This window comes from Ictidomys tridecemlineatus, chromosome 4 (genome assembly GCF_052094955.1).
Source record: "Ictidomys tridecemlineatus isolate mIctTri1 chromosome 4, mIctTri1.hap1, whole genome shotgun sequence".
NCBI classification, from domain to species: Eukaryota; Metazoa; Chordata; class Mammalia; order Rodentia; family Sciuridae; genus Ictidomys; species Ictidomys tridecemlineatus.
Window position 1 is genome coordinate 102,864,349 of NC_135480.1, and position 19,192 is coordinate 102,883,540.

At 53.3% G+C, this 19,192-nt stretch overlaps 2 protein-coding genes across 17 annotated transcripts in view; one reads left to right on the forward strand and one right to left on the reverse strand.

The window, feature by feature from the left end:
- The window catches only part of Nectin1 (nectin cell adhesion molecule 1), a 102,076-nt gene extending 87,908 nt beyond the window's left edge, over window positions 1-14,168 (reverse strand). For 4 of the 8 annotated variants that reach the window (XM_078047168.1, XM_078047167.1, XM_078047166.1 and 1 more), the window contains exon 1: window positions 13,150-14,165. In XM_078047168.1, the coding sequence (XP_077903294.1) occupies window positions 13,150-13,228 (79 nt within the window). In that variant the 5' untranslated portion in view covers window positions 13,229-14,165. Of the gene's footprint in view, window positions 1-13,149 lie in introns of all 8 variants that reach the window. The other 4 variants (XM_021728492.3, XM_021728491.3, XM_021728490.3 and 1 more) reach the window with 3 other exon arrangements.
- On the forward strand, window positions 39-12,875 carry LOC144377207 (uncharacterized). 9 transcript variants are annotated; one of them, XR_013437947.1, is made up of 6 exons: window positions 39-177; window positions 731-878; window positions 1,621-1,750; window positions 2,362-7,174; window positions 10,998-11,045; window positions 12,346-12,875. XR_013437947.1 is itself a non-coding variant. In XM_078047170.1 (6 exons), exons 3-6 carry the CDS (start codon window positions 1,727-1,729, stop codon window positions 12,462-12,464), a joined length of 342 nt encoding a protein of 113 aa, XP_077903296.1. In that variant the 5' UTR covers window positions 39-177; window positions 731-878; window positions 1,621-1,726; the 3' UTR covers window positions 12,465-12,875. The 9 variants fall into 9 exon arrangements, 1 of the variants encoding a protein (XP_077903296.1); XM_078047170.1 differs by having other exon boundaries at window positions 3,464-3,614; XR_013437945.1 differs by having other exon boundaries at window positions 10,998-12,875.
- Window positions 14,169-19,192: the final 5,024 nt, after the last annotated feature.

The following is a 19,192-nucleotide window of genomic DNA, read 5'->3' on the forward strand; positions in this document are numbered from 1 at the left end:
CATGGGTCCTGCTTCCCTGTGCTCTTGACCATTGGCGGGGATGCTGGCCTGGCCAGGGGCTGTGTCCGTCTTAGCACAGAAGCCAAGCACCCCAGGGTGAAGACCCCTTCAGGGGAGTGGCAGGGCCTGCCTGGGGCCATTTCAGCGCCAGGACGGTGCTCACAAACTGCCTGCGAGGTAGGAACCCCTGGACTTCTGACTGCAGCATTTGCCTCTGTATCCTAACGTCAAAAGAGCTCAGCGCCCTACCCTGCAGCGTGCTGGGGCTCGCCCTCCCCGTGCTGCAACAGGCCACAGAGCCGCTGCACTGGCTCAGGCAGCACTGGTGAATGACAGGAGAGGCTGCCAGGAGATCACCCCACCTGTGGCACTGTGGTGCACCTCCTTCCACTAGTCAGCACACCCATTTCAAAGCGGCTGAGTCCACCCCCAGGAGGGCCCAGCCTACCACCAGGGTTACTAATGTGAGCAGAGATCCTGTCCCCTATCTTCGCTACCCCCTACACACACCCCTGGCCTCTGTGCACCCTGATGCCTGGCAATATGCTCCCTCTTGCCTCCCTTCTCTCCCCATCACCAGCTTAATTCCTTAATTCCCACTGGAGATAAGCAGATCTTTCGCTGCAATTTATTGTTAATCCAAAAGAAAACAGGGGTGGGAAGGGGTGAGGGCTGGAAAGGATGGGGAGGATGGTGAGGTGCAGACAGCGGCCCGCGCTGCCACTCTTAGGTCTTGGACAGCTGTGGCTGAAGGCAGGCAATCGGAGGCCAATGTTCCAGGCTGCTCAGCCCACATCTGGAGCACCAGGTTCAATTCTGGGAGCAACTCCCCTGTGACTGGGGATCTAGACACCAAAAACGGCATCTGAGACAGTGAGGTATGAGACCGGATCACATGAGATTATGGGAGTGGGGACACTGGAGCTCAGGCAGTCCAGGTGCCCGAGGGACGTCATGTGTGGGGTCAGATGTACTCAATGCCATTCTGAGGGGCGGAAACAGGACTGATGGGCAGCAGCTTCCAAAACACAGATCTTGGTTGAGTGTAGAGGGGAATGTAGGGCAGAGAGCACTATGGGGTTTCCACAGAGGGTGGTGAGTTCCCCACCACTTGGGACATTCGTGTTCAAGTTGGCTGATCCACTAACTGGAAGGGCTGTCGTTAAGAGGTTTTAGGATGTGAAAGGGATTGCAATGCTCACACTCTAGGATTCAGACTTAACCCATCTCTGTCTTCCTCTGCCCAGAGAGGTACCTTCAGCTGTGCACCTGCTGGGAGACTCTTTCCTGAACTGGCCCTGGGAGGGGGACAAGCAGACTCTGCCTTGGAGGGTGAAGGACAGTACAGTGCTTGGCGTAGCCACAGCCGCGTCTGCATATCTAGGCAGGGAGGGTGACCCACAGGCCTTGGCTCTCTCTACACTGCACCCTGGGGCAGTCACAATCCTGCGCTTCCAACTCCCCTGAAGGAGGCCCAGGCGGCTTGGCTTCAGGAGCCACTGAGCTCCCCTGGTGACCCTCTGGGGATGGGGGGTGGATCTTCCTGCAAGAGCCCTGGGGCTTGAGTTCCTGGTCCACCCATGTTGGCCACCCTGGTGAAGGGACCCCACAACATTCCAGGTCACACCTGCTGCGAGGGCTCTTCCTGTTGACTTCTTGTGAGCCTCTCAGGACCCCCTGCCCCCCATTCTACAGTTAAGGGAAGTCAAGTTTAGAGAAGACGGAGATGCTCATGTTAAGACTGACACAGGTAAGTCTTAAAATGCTGACATGATTTGGCTCCAAAATAACCAGTGGTTTCAATTTAGAGAAGAAAAATAGTCAAACCAGTTGTTTGTGATCAGACAGACAAAATAATGACCTAACTGACCTCAGCCTATTCTCTCACTGGAGGCTGAGGGCAGTGTAGACCCGGGTTCAGACGCTCATCGTCTTTGGCTGCCTCCCATCCTTTCCCCCTCCACCACACCCTGGCACCCAGGCTCTGCCCCCCACCCCAGGAGCTGGGTGAGAGCCCCAGCCCGTGAAGATGGCAATCGGTCTATTCAGGAGCAGGTGTGCATGCCCATGCCCGCGTGCACACACAGCATGTGAACACACACACACACACACACACACACACACACCATAAACCTCCCTCATACACACACAGAGGGCATAAAAACACTTGTAAAGAAACACATAAACCACACAGATTATCATTACAGAGCAAACTGTGTACACAAGGGCCAAGGGGACAGGGTAATGGAGTGACAGGAGGCGGGAGAGGGCCATCAGGGACATTGCCTAGGAAAGGTGTTTCCAAGCAGAGCTTGGGGCAGAGGAGGCCACAGACACCCTTCTCTGCTCTCTCTGCCGCAGCAGCTCCTGAGAGGTGGGCGCCAAGGACTGTCACTGCCCCCACCCCATCCTTCCTGCTTCTCTTCAGTCCTGATCCCAGGCCCATTATCTGACTCCTGGGAGGGCAGGGAAGGGTGCTATCGCCAGAGCAGAGTCGGGAGCAGGGAACAGTGGTCTGTCGCCTAAGTTCACCAACGGCCCATCCATCAATCCAGTGGAGATAATCAGAGTGCTCAGCCAGCCCAGGACACTGATGACTCTCTGGCCACATAAACATGGGGAATAAATCTGGGAAGGGGCCGGGCAGGACGATATAGCAGGGCTGGCCACCCTCCCTGGGAAGAGAGAGGAGGCCCATCCATCATTCTGAGAGATGCAGCAATCTAGGCCAATGAGATGGAGACAGTTCGGGGGGCGGGGGAAGTGGGCAAACATAATAAAATCATCCAGTGCAGTGTGGCTGCTCTGCTCTGATCTTATTTACACTTGGGGAGATGCCTGTCCCTGCCTCTGCTCCAACTGAGACCTGGGAGCTAGTGCAGGAAGCTTCTGCTGTAGATTCAAAGCCCTACGAGGAGGTCCCGCTCCAGGGAGCAGAGAAAAGGGGAGTGAAAATGGTCTGGCCCACAATCAGGGCAGGTCTGGTCAGGGGACCCTGTGTGCTTGCTGGTCAATCCTTGGATTTTGGAGGGACTCAGGAAGGGCCTAAGCCCACCTTCCTCCTACAACTTCCAAGCACTTCCTGGGTGCAGGGTAGATTCTAGCCCCCAGCACTATCACATGTCTATGGCTGGTGTCTGGGCCACAGGGGCCATGTGGTAATTCAAGCTAACGGAGCATGGATAATCTGGAACAGCAGAGGGTCTAGGAGGAATTTCTCTTTGGCGTCGAAACAGATCAGATGACTGTTCTGCAGCCAAGTTACCTTCCTAATTAAGCAAGGGAGTCTGTGAGGCCCGAGCCCACAGGGTAACCTAGGGTCAGAGGGTGCCAGGAGGAGCTCTGGGCCTGGGTGACTGAGAGGACATCGGCAAGTGTACTGTCCAAAGTTGATGCTTAGCCCTTAGTTACAACATCAGGAAAGGGTATTTTTGGTTTTTCTGCTCCTGTGATTCTCTACTAGGATGTTCTCTACCCCTGCTGTGAAGCTGAGGAGGCCTGGCCCCAAGATCAACTGCCTCTATCCCCAGCTCCCTGTCCCTGCCTCTATCCCCAGCCTGGGGCAGAGGAAGCACCAGCCCTTTCATCCCAGGAGATCAAAGCAGCCTGTGCAGGTGAACACCCTAAATCCTCTTCTTCCCTCACTCCCAGGCAGGGGCCCCGCCCTTGCCATCATTTGAGATCTCTGGGAGAGGGAAAGAGAGACCAAAACCTTCCAGAAGCTTGGGATGGGCTCTGGCATAGGATCAGCTTGCTGAGTCCTGGACCCATTCAGGATGCGGGGCCAGCCTGGGACACCTGAGGGGGCAGTTCCACAGGTCCTCTTGGGGAAGCTACTATGCCTGGCCTAGTCTCACCACAAAACGTGGTGGGAGGTGATGTCCACAGACTCAGGGGATGAAAAAGGAACATCAAAACATTCCGCTCTAGCACAGCCACACGAAAACCCCCAAGGTACAGCAGTGACCAGGGCAGGATATACCAGGGATATAACAATTGTATTTCTTTCTTTCTTTCTTCTTTTTGTACTGGGTATCAAACCCTGGGGCACTTTACCACTGAGTTACATCCCTAGCCCTTTTTATTTTTAAAAATTTTGGGATAGGGTCTTACTTATTTGCTTAGGGCCTTGCTAAGTTGCTGAGGCTGGCCTCAAACTTGCAATCCTCCTGCCTCAGCCTCATGAATTGCTGGGATTTGGGGTGTGTACCATCATGCTCACTACAACTGTATTTCTAATACTTGTAAGCTATCCAAAGAATATAACAGTAACACTTATAAGACTCTTGGAAGATACAGGGCTAATAGCTCCCCAGGTGCTCCAGGGTATATACAATGACAGCACCAGATTATTCCAGTGCCATTAAGGGACACAGTGTAAACATTAGGTGCTATGTAGAGGTGGTGGACGGTTCTGGAAGCAGGGGCTCATGAGTACTCCAGGCTGACTCCTCTATCACCCAGCCTCCCGCCTACCAGAAGATAGATGGCTTAGTCAAGTGGTAGGATCATAGACTCTGACCTGACTTTCTGGGTCTGAGTCCTGGCTCTGCCACTTACTAGCCTTGTGACCAATCGTTTGAGTTACCAGACTTTTGTCTGGGCCTCATTTTCCCATCTGTAAAAATGGAAAAAACAAAAGTACCTTCTCCATGAGTTGCTATGAAGATCAAATAAGTTATTACCTGTAAGATGTTTACAACAGGCCTGGCACCCAGGGCTCTCAATAAATTTTTTTTTTTATCATCATCACCAACAGTCCTTATGAGCAACCATCTCTCCATGTGGCATGGACTAGTGGCCCACTAGGCTAGACCCCAGGGAAACCAAGCCACAACAGCAAGGGAATTCTCGGTACTGTGGAGAAGACAAATTTCAGGCTCAAAGAACTACTGAGCAAGGTGGAGAGTATCAGTCCACAGGGTGGCACAGCTACGGTGCTGGGCTGTGAGTGAAGAGGTGGTCCTCAACTGGGAAGCCTGAGGACTTCCCAGTGGCTCCTGACCTCAGCAGTTAGTGTTTATGGGCTGGAAGGGAGAATGTGAGGGAACAGGAGGTACAACGGCACTGGGTGGGGAAGCACCAGAGTGAGCAGGGTGGGGTTCAGGGAGGGCAGTGGGAGATGAGCTAGCGGGGTGCAGCCATCATGTGCTCCAGGGCCTATGAGTGTCCTTCTGGGGTACAGTCATCCAAGCAGCAGTGTGGGCACACAGAGTCAGGAGTCTGGCTGCCAGTAATGATGTTGCTGTCACCTCCCCTGCAGTGGGACCCGTGTGAAGTAGTAACAGGGCTGGCTTGGCTCCAAGGCACCTCTTCTACCCTGCTCTTATCCTAGCAGCTAACCACATCTGCCCACAAGACACCAGGACCAAGAGTGGGAGGGAACCGGGGGACCCGGGGCACAGCCCAGGGAGAACGCCATTCCCGGCAGCTACCTCCCCAATCCCACGTGGGGCTTGTGCTCCAGAAGAACTGCAGACAGGACCTTATGGGGTTGCTTCATGGGCCAACATAGGCCTCTTGTCCCCTATTCTCAGATAAGGACTCTTATCTGATCACACAGATTGCCGAACGATCTCCGCTGACTCCGCTGACTAGTTGACGGAATAGCAGCTCCTCTGCCAAAGTATGAACTGACCTGTGTGACCACTTGTGGGGGTCAAGTGAGCCCAGGTGTGCCCAGAAGCAGTCATTTGGGTCTAGCCTGCATTTTTTCCAAAAAGCCTGAGGCACCAAGGGAGGGGATGTGCTTCCCTTTGGTCTGGTTTTGTTTTTCAGTGACACCCACCAGGCCACGGTGGTGCTCTGGAAGCCGGGTGGTGGGAGAGAAAGAGACTGCAGAGGGGAAGATAGTGACAGGCACCAGAATCTGCTAAGAAAGAAACAATCCTGTCTCCGGTGGGTGGAATCCCAGGCCCTATCACAGTAGCCAGGGACTCAACCCCAGGGAGGAGACGGGACCAGGAAGCTCCTGACAAGGCTACCAGGTGGCCCCTGGTGGTGGCTGCTCTTTCAGTCCTGAGTGAAACTCCACTTATAGGTGGGAAAGAACTTCTGCCATGGGATCTCCAAGTCCCCACCCCCTGCTTTTTGGATAGAAAGATGAGCCAAGATTCAGGCCAAGGCCACTGCAAGGATGTCCAATTCCATCTCTGCTCTAGCTGTACAGGTGTGATTGGGTATGCTGTCACCTGTCCCCAAGAGCCCTCCAAGGAATGCTGCAGGCTGAGCTTCAGAGCCAGCTCCTTCTAGAGGAGGCAGACTCTTAGAACAGTCCCAGAGGTACTGTGTCCTTCTCCCCTTTAGGCCAGGGGCAGAACTAAGAGTTCCAGTGGGTGGAGAAACTTGGGACCCCAAGTTTCCAGGCTTGGGGAGCATGCATGCGATGATTTCAGAGGAAGGGACTTCATGTAAGCTCACAGACTGAACTCAGCTGCCCAATGGGACATTCTGACGCCTATGGTCAATGGACTATTTCCCTCTCAGGCCACGCCTGCAGCTGTGTCCCAAAGGAGCCACCAGCCAGCGGAACTAATGTCCTCTAATGAGATTCGGGCCAAAGTGGTCAGGCGGGTTTTATTGTCTGTGGCTTGGTAATGAGACTCCTCATAAACTGGGAATGAAATTGGGGTCTGTGCAGACCAGAGAAGTGGAGGTGGCCCAGGAGAGGAGTTAACTCTATCCACCAAACCTTGTCCTTCTGCCCCTCTTGGCTGTGCCATCTAGTCCATGAGTACCTGCCCTCTGCCCTGAGCCAGGCCACACCCTGCCCTAGGCCTGTCTGTACCCCGAGGCTCCACACTCACAGCTCATGGCCACATCTCAGGCCACAACCCTGGAATGGTGGAGGGATGCCCACGGCTCCCTTGGCCCTTGGCATCCCATACTCAGACCACCCTGGGTCCATGGCCAGCTCCAGCTGGGCCCTTCCCCAGCCTTCATTCTCAACTCATCCCTCACTTTCCCAGGGAGCTGCCATGCTCTGGCTCACACTGCAGGGGACTGAAGGTGGCAGTGGCAGGTGAAGTGGACGGCCATCTCATGGACACATTCAGTGAGGACACATCCAGCCTGGCTGTCCAACCCAGCTCATTTCATCTTCCTGATCTATTGGGTTTGCAGTCTCAAGTCCTGGCACCTAATTTGGCCATGCTGGCATGAGATGGGCAGCAAGGTACCAAAACTAAATCTCACTTTCCACCTCTGTAAGGTGGAGGTCATGCTAGGAAGGCCTATATGTTGGGTGGAACAGTCAGGAAGAGGGTGGATGAGCTGAAAACAAACACTGTTGTCATTATAATGTTGCAGAAGGGTTCCATCTGTGATAGGGGAGGCAATAGAGGAGGAGCAGCCCCAGGAGAGACTTTGCTACCTATCTGGCTCATACCATTTCACCAGGGGGTAGACTACCCAAGAGAGTCTTGTTGTCTATCCTCTCCTCAAATGTGAAAGTTTGAAGGAGGCAGAGGCCAAGTCCCAGCCCTCCCTGCCAGCCAGGATGCTGCCACAGCCAGTGCTCCAGATGGGCAATGGCACCCCAGCTGGGCTCCAGCCAGGCAGCGAGGCGGGTGCTGGGAGAGCCCTGGGCGACATGCTGCAGAGCGGAGGCTGTGTAGCACCTGCTCCCTGTACAGTCCTCAACCACCACGGGGCAGGGGCATGTAGCCAGCCAGGCCACCTGAGCTTCCCAGAGCCCTGGCTACTCCCCAGTTGCTGCACCTGGGTTATTATGTCCAAGTGGGAGAAGGGACTCACTCTCCAAGCAGCACCAGGTTGGAGACAAGAGCAATGGGTGGGCAGTTGAGTGTCTCTTTCTTAAGGGAGCCATAAAGGTGATGCTACCTGACAAGCACTCAGGAGGCAAGAGCATTCAGAGGAAAGGAGTAGGGAGAGAAGTCACCACCCTTTGCAGGATGCTTATCATATGTCTGGCAACGTGCTAAGCACTTTTCATTCATCATTCCCAATCTCATTTTCACAAGTCTTGGAAATCTGTATTGACAGAAGCCCATTTTACAGATGGGAAAATCATGGCTTGAAAAGTAACTTTACTGAGGTCACTCAGCTAGCAGTTGATGGAGATGGATTTCAACTGAGCCCAGATCGCCACCCTCTACAGTGTCACTATGCTGGGCTGCCAAGATGGGGCAACCACCAGGTGGCAGGGAGAGGACTGGGCTATCTGCTTCCCTGCTCTCCCTTGGGAACCTGAAAGGCACAATTCCCATTAAGACCTAGTGAATACACACCTATGGCCTCTCCTGAGCCCTACCCAGGATAATCCTGGGGTTATCCACTGCCCTGAAAATTCTACAGTGTGCTGTCAGAATGTCTTTGAGTCCTTTTTGAGTTCCTCTTGTTGCATGGAGTTCAGTGCTCCTTGTGGAACGGGTCGAGGTTTCAGATAGTGCCTGATGTCTTTTCTCTTTGCCCGTCTCCCAGTTCCAAACAGTGAATGAGACTCCAGAGTGTAAAGAGTTAACTGGACTAAGGGGTGTTATCTCCAGCTCAGGGCATTCCCTCTGCAAGGTGATCCCTGCTCAGATCTTAAGTTACTCCTGCCCCAGCCAGCACATCTGCTACCAGTTCTGCAGACCTGGTCTCTATGGAGGGGGGCTGGCATCACAGGCAAAACATTTTCCAACTGGGCTTGGGCACAGGGTACTGGGCTCCTAGGACTATCCTCTCTCCATGCCTTGCCTCTCATTGCCACTTCCTTTCTTAACAAGAGGGCTCCTACTTCCTGATGCTCAAACCCACCTTGTTTCTAGGAAAACCTAAAATTGCTGACCTGGGCATGCAAATGGCTCTGCAGGGCTTTTCATGGAGAACTGAAGCCCTCTGTTCATGTTATTTTTTAAAAATCCAGAATTTACTATCCCTCTCCCGTGATTCTTTCCCCCAAGTACCCAAGCAGGAAGCAAAGATGCTAAATCAGGAGCCGAAAACCTATCTCCCTCTGCCAATCCCAGCCATCCAGGGACATGAGAACCCACAGGGCAGGCCAGGGTTAACCCCAGGCTCAAACACTGCCTGTTGGCCACGGAGAAAACAGAAGGCTGACAGGAGAGTCTCTTCAGGTGTTGTCAAGGTCTCAAGTGCCTCCTGGTGATGCCGAGGCTTAGACTAAAGCCAAGGGCAGAGGAGAAAAAGCAGCAGCTCCCAGGGTACCCACCCACCCAAAGGACCTGGACCCAGACCAGGCAGCTTGTCCTGGAAGGAGCTGGCCAAGGGCAAATCCTGGGTCTCCTCCCAAAGTCACCCTCGCTGACACTCTGACATAGACACAGGCATTTTCAAAGCTTAGAACCACTCACAAAACCCATCAGCACGCCATAGGAAATCAGTTCTATATGAACGTACATTTGATACTCTATAGCTCCAGTCCCACGGTGACCGGCAGATATAGGTGCTCACACCTCCTCATCCTAGTCCCTAGAGAGCTGCACTTGTGACAGGGAACTATAGATCATCAACATGAACACACAAAGTCGTGCACACAACCACTCCAGACCAAAGGCAAGACTCTAAAAACATTACAGGCCAAGTTCCACAACTGGCTAACGTCCCTCTAGCCTGGCATGCTGGCTAATGATCAAAGTTTTTTAAAAAAAAAGAAAGAAAGAAATCAGTTGAACAGGTGAATACACAGACACCTCTCCATCTGCCCCTTCCCCAGGCCAGGAGGCATTCAATTTACCAGGTTAACCAGGAACGATACAATCAGAAAAATCGAAGATACATTCACACCTCCCTTGGGTGTTTTCTGTTTGTGCTGAACAATGAACATTAGTCAGGTGCTAAACAATGGCAGCATCATAGACACAGCAACTGGAGGCGACCCTCTGCGCCTCCAGCCTGGCCCACTCGCTCAGCTGTCAGCACTAGGGTTTTAGCCGGCTCCACCATAAACTCCAGCATAAACTGGGCCCGCAGGTCAGGCAGCCCAGGCTGCGGCCAAGGTGGATTCATCGTGCAAAGCCAAGTGGTGGAGAAAGGAACTGATGACACTCCTGATGTCAGCCAGCATCGGGCATCTGGGGCTACATGCTCAGGAGTCTAGGTAGAAAAGACACCTGCTAGGCCATTCAGCCAGGTCCCTGAGTCCAATGTCTCCTGATCTCTCCTGCCTGGATTAGGCCCTGATCTGATTCTGAGACACTCTCCACGGTGCTGCCTCAAAAACAGGCCTGGAGTCAGCTGTGGACACATACTGCAAGCCTTGGGCCAGCAGAATTGGTTTTGCCACAATGCCCTGCCCAGCAAGCCCGAGCACACCACTGTCTGTGAGAAATGGGGAGGAAATAACCCGACAGCTCAAACACTCAGAGTTTCAAAGTAAACCACCTCATGACAGTGAGCTGTACACAGATTGCAGAGGGGTACATGTGGCCCGACAGGTCTTCCGAGAGTGTGCATGACACCTGGGGTGTGTGTTCTCTTTCCAGACAAAAGGTGTAGGGAAGCCAATTAGGGAGGGTGTGGTGTAGGTGGGACACCTGCTTCTCAGGCAGGTTCTCTGCCTTCTCCTCCTCCTCCTAGGGCTCCTCATCTTTCTTTGGGCTGCAGTTCACACGCCCCACTGACCCTCTCCTCTAAGTTAACGGGAAGGAACCACAGAGTGTCAATGTCAGGAAACAAAGACAGGCTCTAGGGCTTTCACCACCCTGCCTGGTAAAGTCTATGTTGTTGAAACAAATTTTCCTGTGTACACTCTAGTAGCTGGATTGGGAGTGTTTGTGGTCAGGTGCCATCAAACACAGGAGGGGCTCCTCCCTCCCCACCCCCACAATGCTCCCTATCACAACCCAGGAGAACCCAGAAAAGAGCAGCAGATTGGCAAGTCCCCAGAGAGAAGCAGGAGCCAGCAATCAGAAAGGAGTGTGTGTGTGTGTGTGTGTGTGTGCAAGTTGGGTGGGCTGGCAACTTCTGAGCCTACTGGCCTCTATTCAAGGGTCAAACTGGGAACAACCATATCTACCTGCCTCCTTTCACAGTGGACTCCAGAGAAAGCAAGGCACGCAGGCAGTGGATCAAGGAGCTTGGTGAGTCTGGAACTTTGGCTGCCTGGAAAGCCACCCATCCATCAGTTACAATCAATCAGAGAACACTTATTAATTGCCTGTCTCTGCTGTGGCTCCATTTTTGGCACCCCACGCTCTCATTTGGTTTGGTGAAGGGAGTGTCTACCTTGAGCCAGTTGAGGGTAACCTCCCAGTGCCCCTTCCTAAGCAGGTGGAACACAGCAGGCCTCTAGCTACTGAAGATGGAATTAACCACCCTTCAACATAAAACTGGGGAGAGAGAGCAACAAAAGGAGGGGAGAATGAGGGTGATTTCATCCCCCTCCCCAAACCTTCCCGCCCTTTGTCCATCCCAGGATTAGGTTAACCCCTAGTGTGCCAGAAGCAACCAGAGCTCCAGGCAAACTCTCCCTCCTCTGGGTTGAATGTGGATGTGTGGAATCAAAGGATTCCCAGAAGCACAGATCCCTGTGATCAAGCAATTCCTGGAGTCCAAGCTTCTGTATGTCCTGGGCTTCCCAGGCCGTCCAGTGTGAGATGTAGACCTCTTACTTCCATAAGGCCACTCTGGGGGAAGGGGGCTCAGTCATGGCCCTGTGAAGTGGCAATGACACCAGTGAGCCCTGGTATTTCCCCTCTCCTCCTTAGGAGAGATGCACTCCAGGATTCAGGGGTGGGGACACCTCCTCCCCACACACCTGTTTTCACAAACTGCTCTCCCTGGCATCCGCCATCCAGCCAGATTTGTGGAGCTCCAGCAGTGAGCTGGCTGGTAGGAAAAGGGGCACAGAAATAATGAGGTCAGGCTCCTGCCTTTCAGAAGATCACCCAAACCCCAAATCCCGACAGCCAAGCTGACCCCCTCTAACAAACTGCCTGGCAACTCTGACTGGAAGATTCACTGGAAATCTCATATTCTTGCCCCAGGGGGAACTAGTCTCTGTATTCCCACCCCTCTATCCTGAAACTGCAAAGTGAGGACCATGTGCTTCAGTCAAGCTCCCCTTTGCCCCCCTCACTCTGCTAGGGGCAGAGGTCATCATCTCAGGTTTCTTCCCAGAGGGCTACAAGGACCCTTCCCCCACCTTGACCCAAATTGGGTGTCCCACTGGGAACCCAGTAGCTTCCCCAGGGACACAAAGGGTTAAATCTAGGCAAGGGGAATCGGTCGGATTTGCCTCCTAAACGCATTTTCCAGTTCATTCCCCAGCACAATATGCCTGGGCTGGTCCCAACCTCCGCCCCCACCCCACCCGTCAGAGTGGGCCACTGTGGGCCACCTCAGGGTCCTGCGCTGTCTTAACCCTTTGGCTGCTGGCAGCCCGCACCTCGAGGAAGGAAGGATACGCTCGGCACCCTCGTGGCCCCTCGGGAAAGTGGGTCAAGCAGCCACCTGGCTGGCACGAAGCCCGTGGCACCTCCTCCCGGGAGAACCCCTAGCATTAGAAGCGGAGTTCCAAGGCGGAGCCCAGTCCCGCGCAAGGCCGAGTTTTCGATCCCCAGCAGTTCGGGCCTCACCCTCCAGGGAAGGAACCGCAGGTGAGCGAGAAACCGCCTCTGCAGCAGGAGCTGGCTCTCCGCGCCCGCGGTGGAGCGATGTGCGGCGGGAGGGGGCCGAGAGCCCGAGACCGTCTGGCAAGGGGACGACGAAAGAAAGGAAGCCCCCCTGCCATCCCCCAAACCCACAGCCCACCAGCTCCTAGACTGACGCCCTCCCCCTGGGGCTGTTGTCTCACACCCCGAGACGGTGATTACGGTGATTATTTTGCATTTATGTAACATGCAGTGTTTCCAAACTGCTTCTCGAGCTGAGAACTGGTTATTAAATAAATAGAACGCTATTACATATTATTATTTTTTGTGAAGAACTGAGCGGAGAAAGTGCTTTCTTGCTACACAGAGACGTGCATCTAACTGCTTCCCTGCAGGGCAGGCTGTTCGGCTCCTCAACCTCTCTTTCTCCGCCGCGCCACCTCCTACTTCCCCTTTTATCCAAGCCCTGACCCAACTTTTGTGGTTCCGTTCACTTCTTGCAACCCAGTAGTGCCCGCCATCCAGTTCCCAGCCCGGGGGAAGCACTGGATGGGTGGGGGTGGGTGGGGGAGGCAGAAGTGAACGCGCTTACCTGGGAGGAAGAACGCGGTCAAGCCGAGAGCTAGTCCCCACCAGCGTCCAGCGGCGCCCGCAAGCCCCATCCGAGCCATCGGGGTCCCGGGGACCGACGAGAGGGGAGGCGAGGAGGGCGCTCCTCGCGCTCCAAAAACCAGCCCGGAAGACGAGGGCGGATCGCTGGCGGCCGGCGGGCGCTCGGAGGATCCAGGTCAGCCGCAGCCGTCGGCCGGGGCGGGGTGGGCAGGGTGGGATCTGCGCGGCCGCAATCCGGGGCCCGGGCTGCCGCCGGCTCAGAGGCTCGGCAGATGCCCGCCGCAAGTTGCACGAGTCATGCCCCCTTCGCCTCCTCGGCTCTCCTCCCCGCGCGGGTCCCCGCCCTCTTCTTCCACGCAGAGTCGGGCTGGGGCGAGGGACCCACCCCCGGCGCGCCCGGCTGCCCGGCTGCGCGGCGCGGGCTCCCGGCCCCTGGCGCGCTCACACCCTCCCGCTCGGCTCCAACTTGCAGGCGTCCATGGCCGGCCGTCCTCCGAGGATGGCGGGACGAGCCCGGGCGGCGCGGAGGGCTCGGGGCCCAGGCTGCGGGCACACGGCTCGGCGGCCAGCTGCCGGAGGGGCTCAGGCTGTGCTGCCGGCGCGAGGAGAGCGAGCCGGGTGCGCCGCGCGTCCCCGTCGCCGCTGCGCTGCCCGGTGCCGGCGATCCGCAACAATGTGGAGCTGCCTGGGCGCCGAGGCGAGCCGTGCTCGCTCCTCTCCCTCTCTTTCTCTCACTCGCCGAGCTCCAGCCTCTCACCGCTCTCCCGTGATGTCAGCCCGAGGGGGAGGGGTTAGCGTTAACCCCCTCCTGGCTCCGAAGCACGCCTGGCCCCGCCGGGCCTCCGCCCGCCAGCTCGCCAGCCCGCGCCTACTGGGCCCAGGCAGAGGCCGATGGGACGACGACCGTGGGGTCCCGTTCAGGCCCCCTCGCTCAAGAAATGCCCCTTTGGTCGCCTTTCAGCCCGGGAGTGGGCCGGAGGGCGGGCTGCCCTCCCTGGTCGCTGACAAAGGGAGGTAGTGACCCCTAGCGGCCGGCGTCGGAGAGAAGCAGCTCTGCGGGGGTGGAGTTAAGATGGGGTGGCGGGGCGGCAGTGGAGGAGCGGTGCGGAGAACACTGGATTTAGCAATGTCAAAGCTGAAAGGGCTTTTATAGCCCTCTATTCCAACTCTGGACCCATTTCACAGATGAGGAAACAAAGGCCCAGTGGAAGGCTAGGCATCTCGCCCTAGCCAGAAAGAAGCAAAGCTGGAACTACACCCCGGTAGCCAGAGCTACCTCTCCTCTGCAGCGCTTGGACACTGAAAGGAGAGACAGTTCTATGCGCTGCCAACCGGAAGCTGCCAAAGAAGCCGGTGGTGGGCACTGGTGGGTGAGATCAGGCATTCAGGTTTCTGGCACGGTTTCTTTTATAATCGTTACTGAGTTTAGGGGTTCCTTTCCCCAAATCGAAGCACCCTCCTTTTCCCCAAGGGAACGCAAATCCGTGCCTCTCTTTTGATTGATTTGCGGGATACCCGCGAAAGTGGCTCATTCAGTCAGTGTCCCAGCCAGGGCAAGGGACTCTCGGGCCCCATCCCGTTCACCACCCACCACATCCGGGTGTGGTGGGCTTCCTGCCAAGGCGAATACACCCTTCAGAGCCCTTGGCAGCCCGAAGCCTGCCCTTTCTCCCTTTCCTCTAGACCTCTTGTCCCTATCCCTGATTGGGGGAGGCAGACAAACAGGGTTTCCCACTAAAGCGAGTCCTGACCAGACAATGCTCCCTTTGCCCTTTGCCCAGCTTCCAAGGCTGCAGGAGCAGAGCCAAACAGCCTGTTTCTGATAATAAGTAAATTATCTATCCTGAGTGTAGGAGGAACAGGAGAGGCAAGTAAGACACCACTTTCCTCTTCTAGGGAACTGGCCCAGGAGTATCTCCTGAAGTAGTCACACTGGGGTCACATGGACACTCGCTTGCTTGGATTCTTGCTCACTTGCTGTACCTTTTACATTTAACACGTATAACCTGGACTGTTTTTTGTTTTGTTTTGTTTTGTTTTTTTACCAAAACACTGTGCCAGGCTTGGGGATATACAGAAGTGGTCATTGTAATGTCCTTGCCCCAAGGAAGCCCAGTCTAGCAGGGGGAAGCCAGATGCAGAAACAGATGATAGGAAGAAACATATATGGTGTGGTGTGGTTTGGTGGGTCCTGGGGAAAGTATCCAATTTAGCCTGGGCAGTTTAGCAAAAACTTAGTGGAAAGGGGCAGAGTGAGTCATCTATCAAAGCTGAGCCTGGCTGGGGAAGGCAGTCAGGAGATCAGATTTAAGGTAGGGGGTCAGCACAAGGAAAGGAATGAAGGTGAGCAACAGGGGAGGTGGTTGGGGCCCTCAAATGGTGGGTCTTAACCTGAGCCTAATCTCCAGGAAAGAACAGGCCTGGTGCTCTGTGAACCATGCCAAGTAGCCACCAGCAAGATTTTAAGCTTGGGAATGCCCCTCTCAAATGTAGTTTATGATAGCTGGTTCTGCAGCTGGGACTCTCCCATCTGGCTGTCAAGTGTTTTAAGGGCCAGGGCTGAATTGGATTCCTTGCTGAATTGGATTCATACTCTGTGCCTGGCATGGTGGAAGCTGAATGGATGGATGGGTTCAAGGGGACAATTCCAGATGCACCAACATCTGCCAGTTCCCTGCTCTTGTTCTCTTACCCTCCCCAATTTGGCATGAGAATTCTTGGATGCTCTGCTTTTAAATGGGCTTCAAGAGTGTCTGTCTTTAGGGGAGGGGCATGAATGCCTGGGGATGAGTTGGTTGGAGAAGATGGTGGCAGATAAATGAGATCATATGATTTTACATTCATCATCTTTAAAGAAGCAGAGAGGCTGATGGAAGAGGTGATATTTGACTGGGGCCTTGAAGAATGGATCAGGTTTGGACCAAGGGAGGCAGAAGAGGGAATTTCAGGTAGGAGGCAGAGTTTGAAAAGAAGGTAGAGGTGCATAGAGGCGGAAGAGGTTCTGTTAGTGTGGGAACAGCAAATGTTCCCATTTGTTTTCATCCTGGGGATATGTAGGAGAAAGAGACAGGTGGGTGCAGCCAGATTATGAAAGGTCTGGAAGGTTTCCTTCATGGTGAGAAGAAGCATAAGACGAAATATCAGGTGAGCGGGCGTGGGTCCCTTGGAAAGCCCAGGAGCCATTTTTGCTCCTTTCTTTTTCTTCAGCTGTCACATTCCAACTCAAAAGCAAACCCCGTTAATTCTGTGTCCAATCTGTCTGATATATCTAATGACATTGCTCTACTTTTGCTGTCACTCTTGTGCCTGCATTCATGATTTCTGGGTATCCCTTACAGTATCCTTGGACCAGTATGGCCTGTACACACTGAGGGGAGAGAGTAACATGTATGGATCAAGCGCATGACACTGTACAACTAACTAGGTTGCCTGATTTGAATTCCTAAACACCAGCTCTGACCCTTAGTAGCTGTGCGTCTGTGGGGAAGTGATTTAATTTCTATGTGCTCAACATTTCCTCAACTGTAACATAGGGGGAAATAATAGCACCTACTTTATGGAGTTGTTGTGAGGATTAAATAAGTTAAACATATTAAGTACTTGGAAAAATACCTGGTGTATAGGGAAAATGGCTTAAGTGCTAGTCATTGTTCTTACTATAATCTGTCTCCCCACATACAGTTTTGCTCCATTCTGCTAGAGGAATAATTATACATACATACACACCTGTGTGTGTGTGTGTGCGTGTGTGTGTGTGTGTATAAAACTTTTTTTGTTGAAATAATTTGGGATTTACAAAAGAATCACAAAGATGATTCAGAGTTTCTATATTCCCTTCATCCAGCTTCCCCAAATGTTAGCATCTTATATAATTATGGTACATTTATCAGAACTAAGAAGTCAGCATTAGTATAATGCTATTAACTAAACTATAGAATTTATTTGGATTTCTTCAGGTTTTCCACTAATGTCTATTTTCTATTCTAGGAGCCAATCTAGGATACCACATTGCATTTAGCAGTGGATTATCTTCTAATGCAAATGATCAGGTTGATTCCTGAGAACCCTTCCCGAGTCTGCCTGACTCTGAGGCTGGTGTCAAGTCCTCAACAGGGCATATGGGGCTCCTGGTTGATTCTGCAGCCTCATCTTGCCCCTCTCCAGGGCTCTGAGTAGGAGCTGTTGGGCTTTCCTGAGGCTCTAGCCACCAAACATGTCTCCTCTGCACCCAAGCTGTTCCATCTGCACCAACACTCTTCCCCTGCCTTTTGGTCAGCTACTTTTTCTTTAGAGCTCAGTTTACATTTGTCACTTCCTCGTGGTGTCCCAGGCACATTCCCTCCTGTTTTCTCCCATGGCTCCTGTTGCATTCTTGTAACTGCTTCCGTAATTGTTTATAATGCTTGATTCACTTCCAATAGGCTGTCAGTTTCTGCTGGACAGGGACCACGTCAGTTTTGCTCTCTTCTCTCCCTAGCATCTTGAACATGCCTGGTATCTGGTAAGCACTTAATGAGAATGTGCTGATTGATTCCTTCACATCCTGTGCCACTTTCTGCCAATCACTTCCCCTGCCTGGGCCTCAGTGTTCTCATGTGCAGACTGAGGAAGTTAGTGTGTTCAATGGTTTTCAAATTATTCTTTGAGAACCCTAAGATTTCTTGGGCTTTCCTTATTCCTTGACCACTGCTTCAGTAGGAGCCCTGTTTAAAGAGCATGATATTCTTGTGCACTGGGTTTGGACTTCTGAAAAGGAATCTTCTTAATGGATTTGAAGATTCTGCTGCTTAGAAAAAGTTGAAAACCCTTGATGGATTATTGTGTTATGTATTACATATAGTTATGTGATTTAACCACTCCATGATATATATGCACATTTCTTTTTGTAGGCCATAGAGAGCCATTATTGGGATCTGTTGGATCTGTGCTTTCAGGAGATGAATCTGGCAACGATGTGGGTAGGATGGACACATGACAATTGGTCAGTGAAAGTGGAGGCGATCTGGGAGAATGGGTTGTCAAAGAAGCCAGTGACAGAAGGATTCAATGGAGAAGGTTGCCAATGGCATGCGATACTGCAGAAAGCAGGCAGGGACAGAAGGATTTTTGTTTTGGTTGGTTTGTTTGGGGTACTAGAGATTGAACCCAGGGGTACTGTATCACGGAACTATATCCTCAGTCCTCTTTATTTATTTATTTTTTCTTTTGTGGAAGAGTCTTGCTACATTGCCCATGCTGTCCTCAAACTTGTGATTCCCTTCCTCTGCCTCCTGAGTTGCTGGGATTCCAGGCATGTCACCAAGCTCTGCCAGAAGAGGTCTTTGGAAACAGTGGCAAAAACACCAGTGACCTTTGAGAGAATGATATTGGCGGCCAAGCAAGGACAGAATCCAGATCAAAGGGGGGAGAAGCAGCAAGTGGAAGCAGAAGCAGCAGGTGTCCTTCTTTCTTTTGAGAAGCTTGGTGGTGGACAGAGGGATGATCTGATCAGAAGCCTGGAGGGTTAGTGAGACAGGCCCAGGAGCCTTTTTGATGGAGAATCAAATGCTGCTGAACATCTGGGAGTCAGACAGAAAGAGCCGGTGGACAGTGAGGGATTGGAGAAGCAGGTATCTGAAGTGAAAGGTGTCGTTTATGGAGCAAGCCCTGGACAGGGGTGGATGGTGGGCAAGAGGGGAGGAGAGCGCAACCTTGGGAAGACAGATATTTTTCTGGAGGGAAGACAGAGAGCAGCGCAGGTGGAAAGTGGGGTAATTAATAAGGTCATGGCAGCGAAGTGGAAGCTGAAGTTGCCTGCAGAGAGAGGTTGGAAGGTGACTTCTTATTTCACAAGTGGGAAGGCCGAAAGGAGTGGCAGGGCGGTGTGACTAGTGATCTTCAGCACCTGTAGAGGGAGAGGAGCCACTGTCTGTGGACCTTCCTAGGAGAATCAGGGCCTGTGGCATCTGTTTGGGGGAGTAGATTTCAAGTTAGTCTAGGGATGACTGTGGGGATCCAAGCTGACCGGCCATGGAATGAACTTC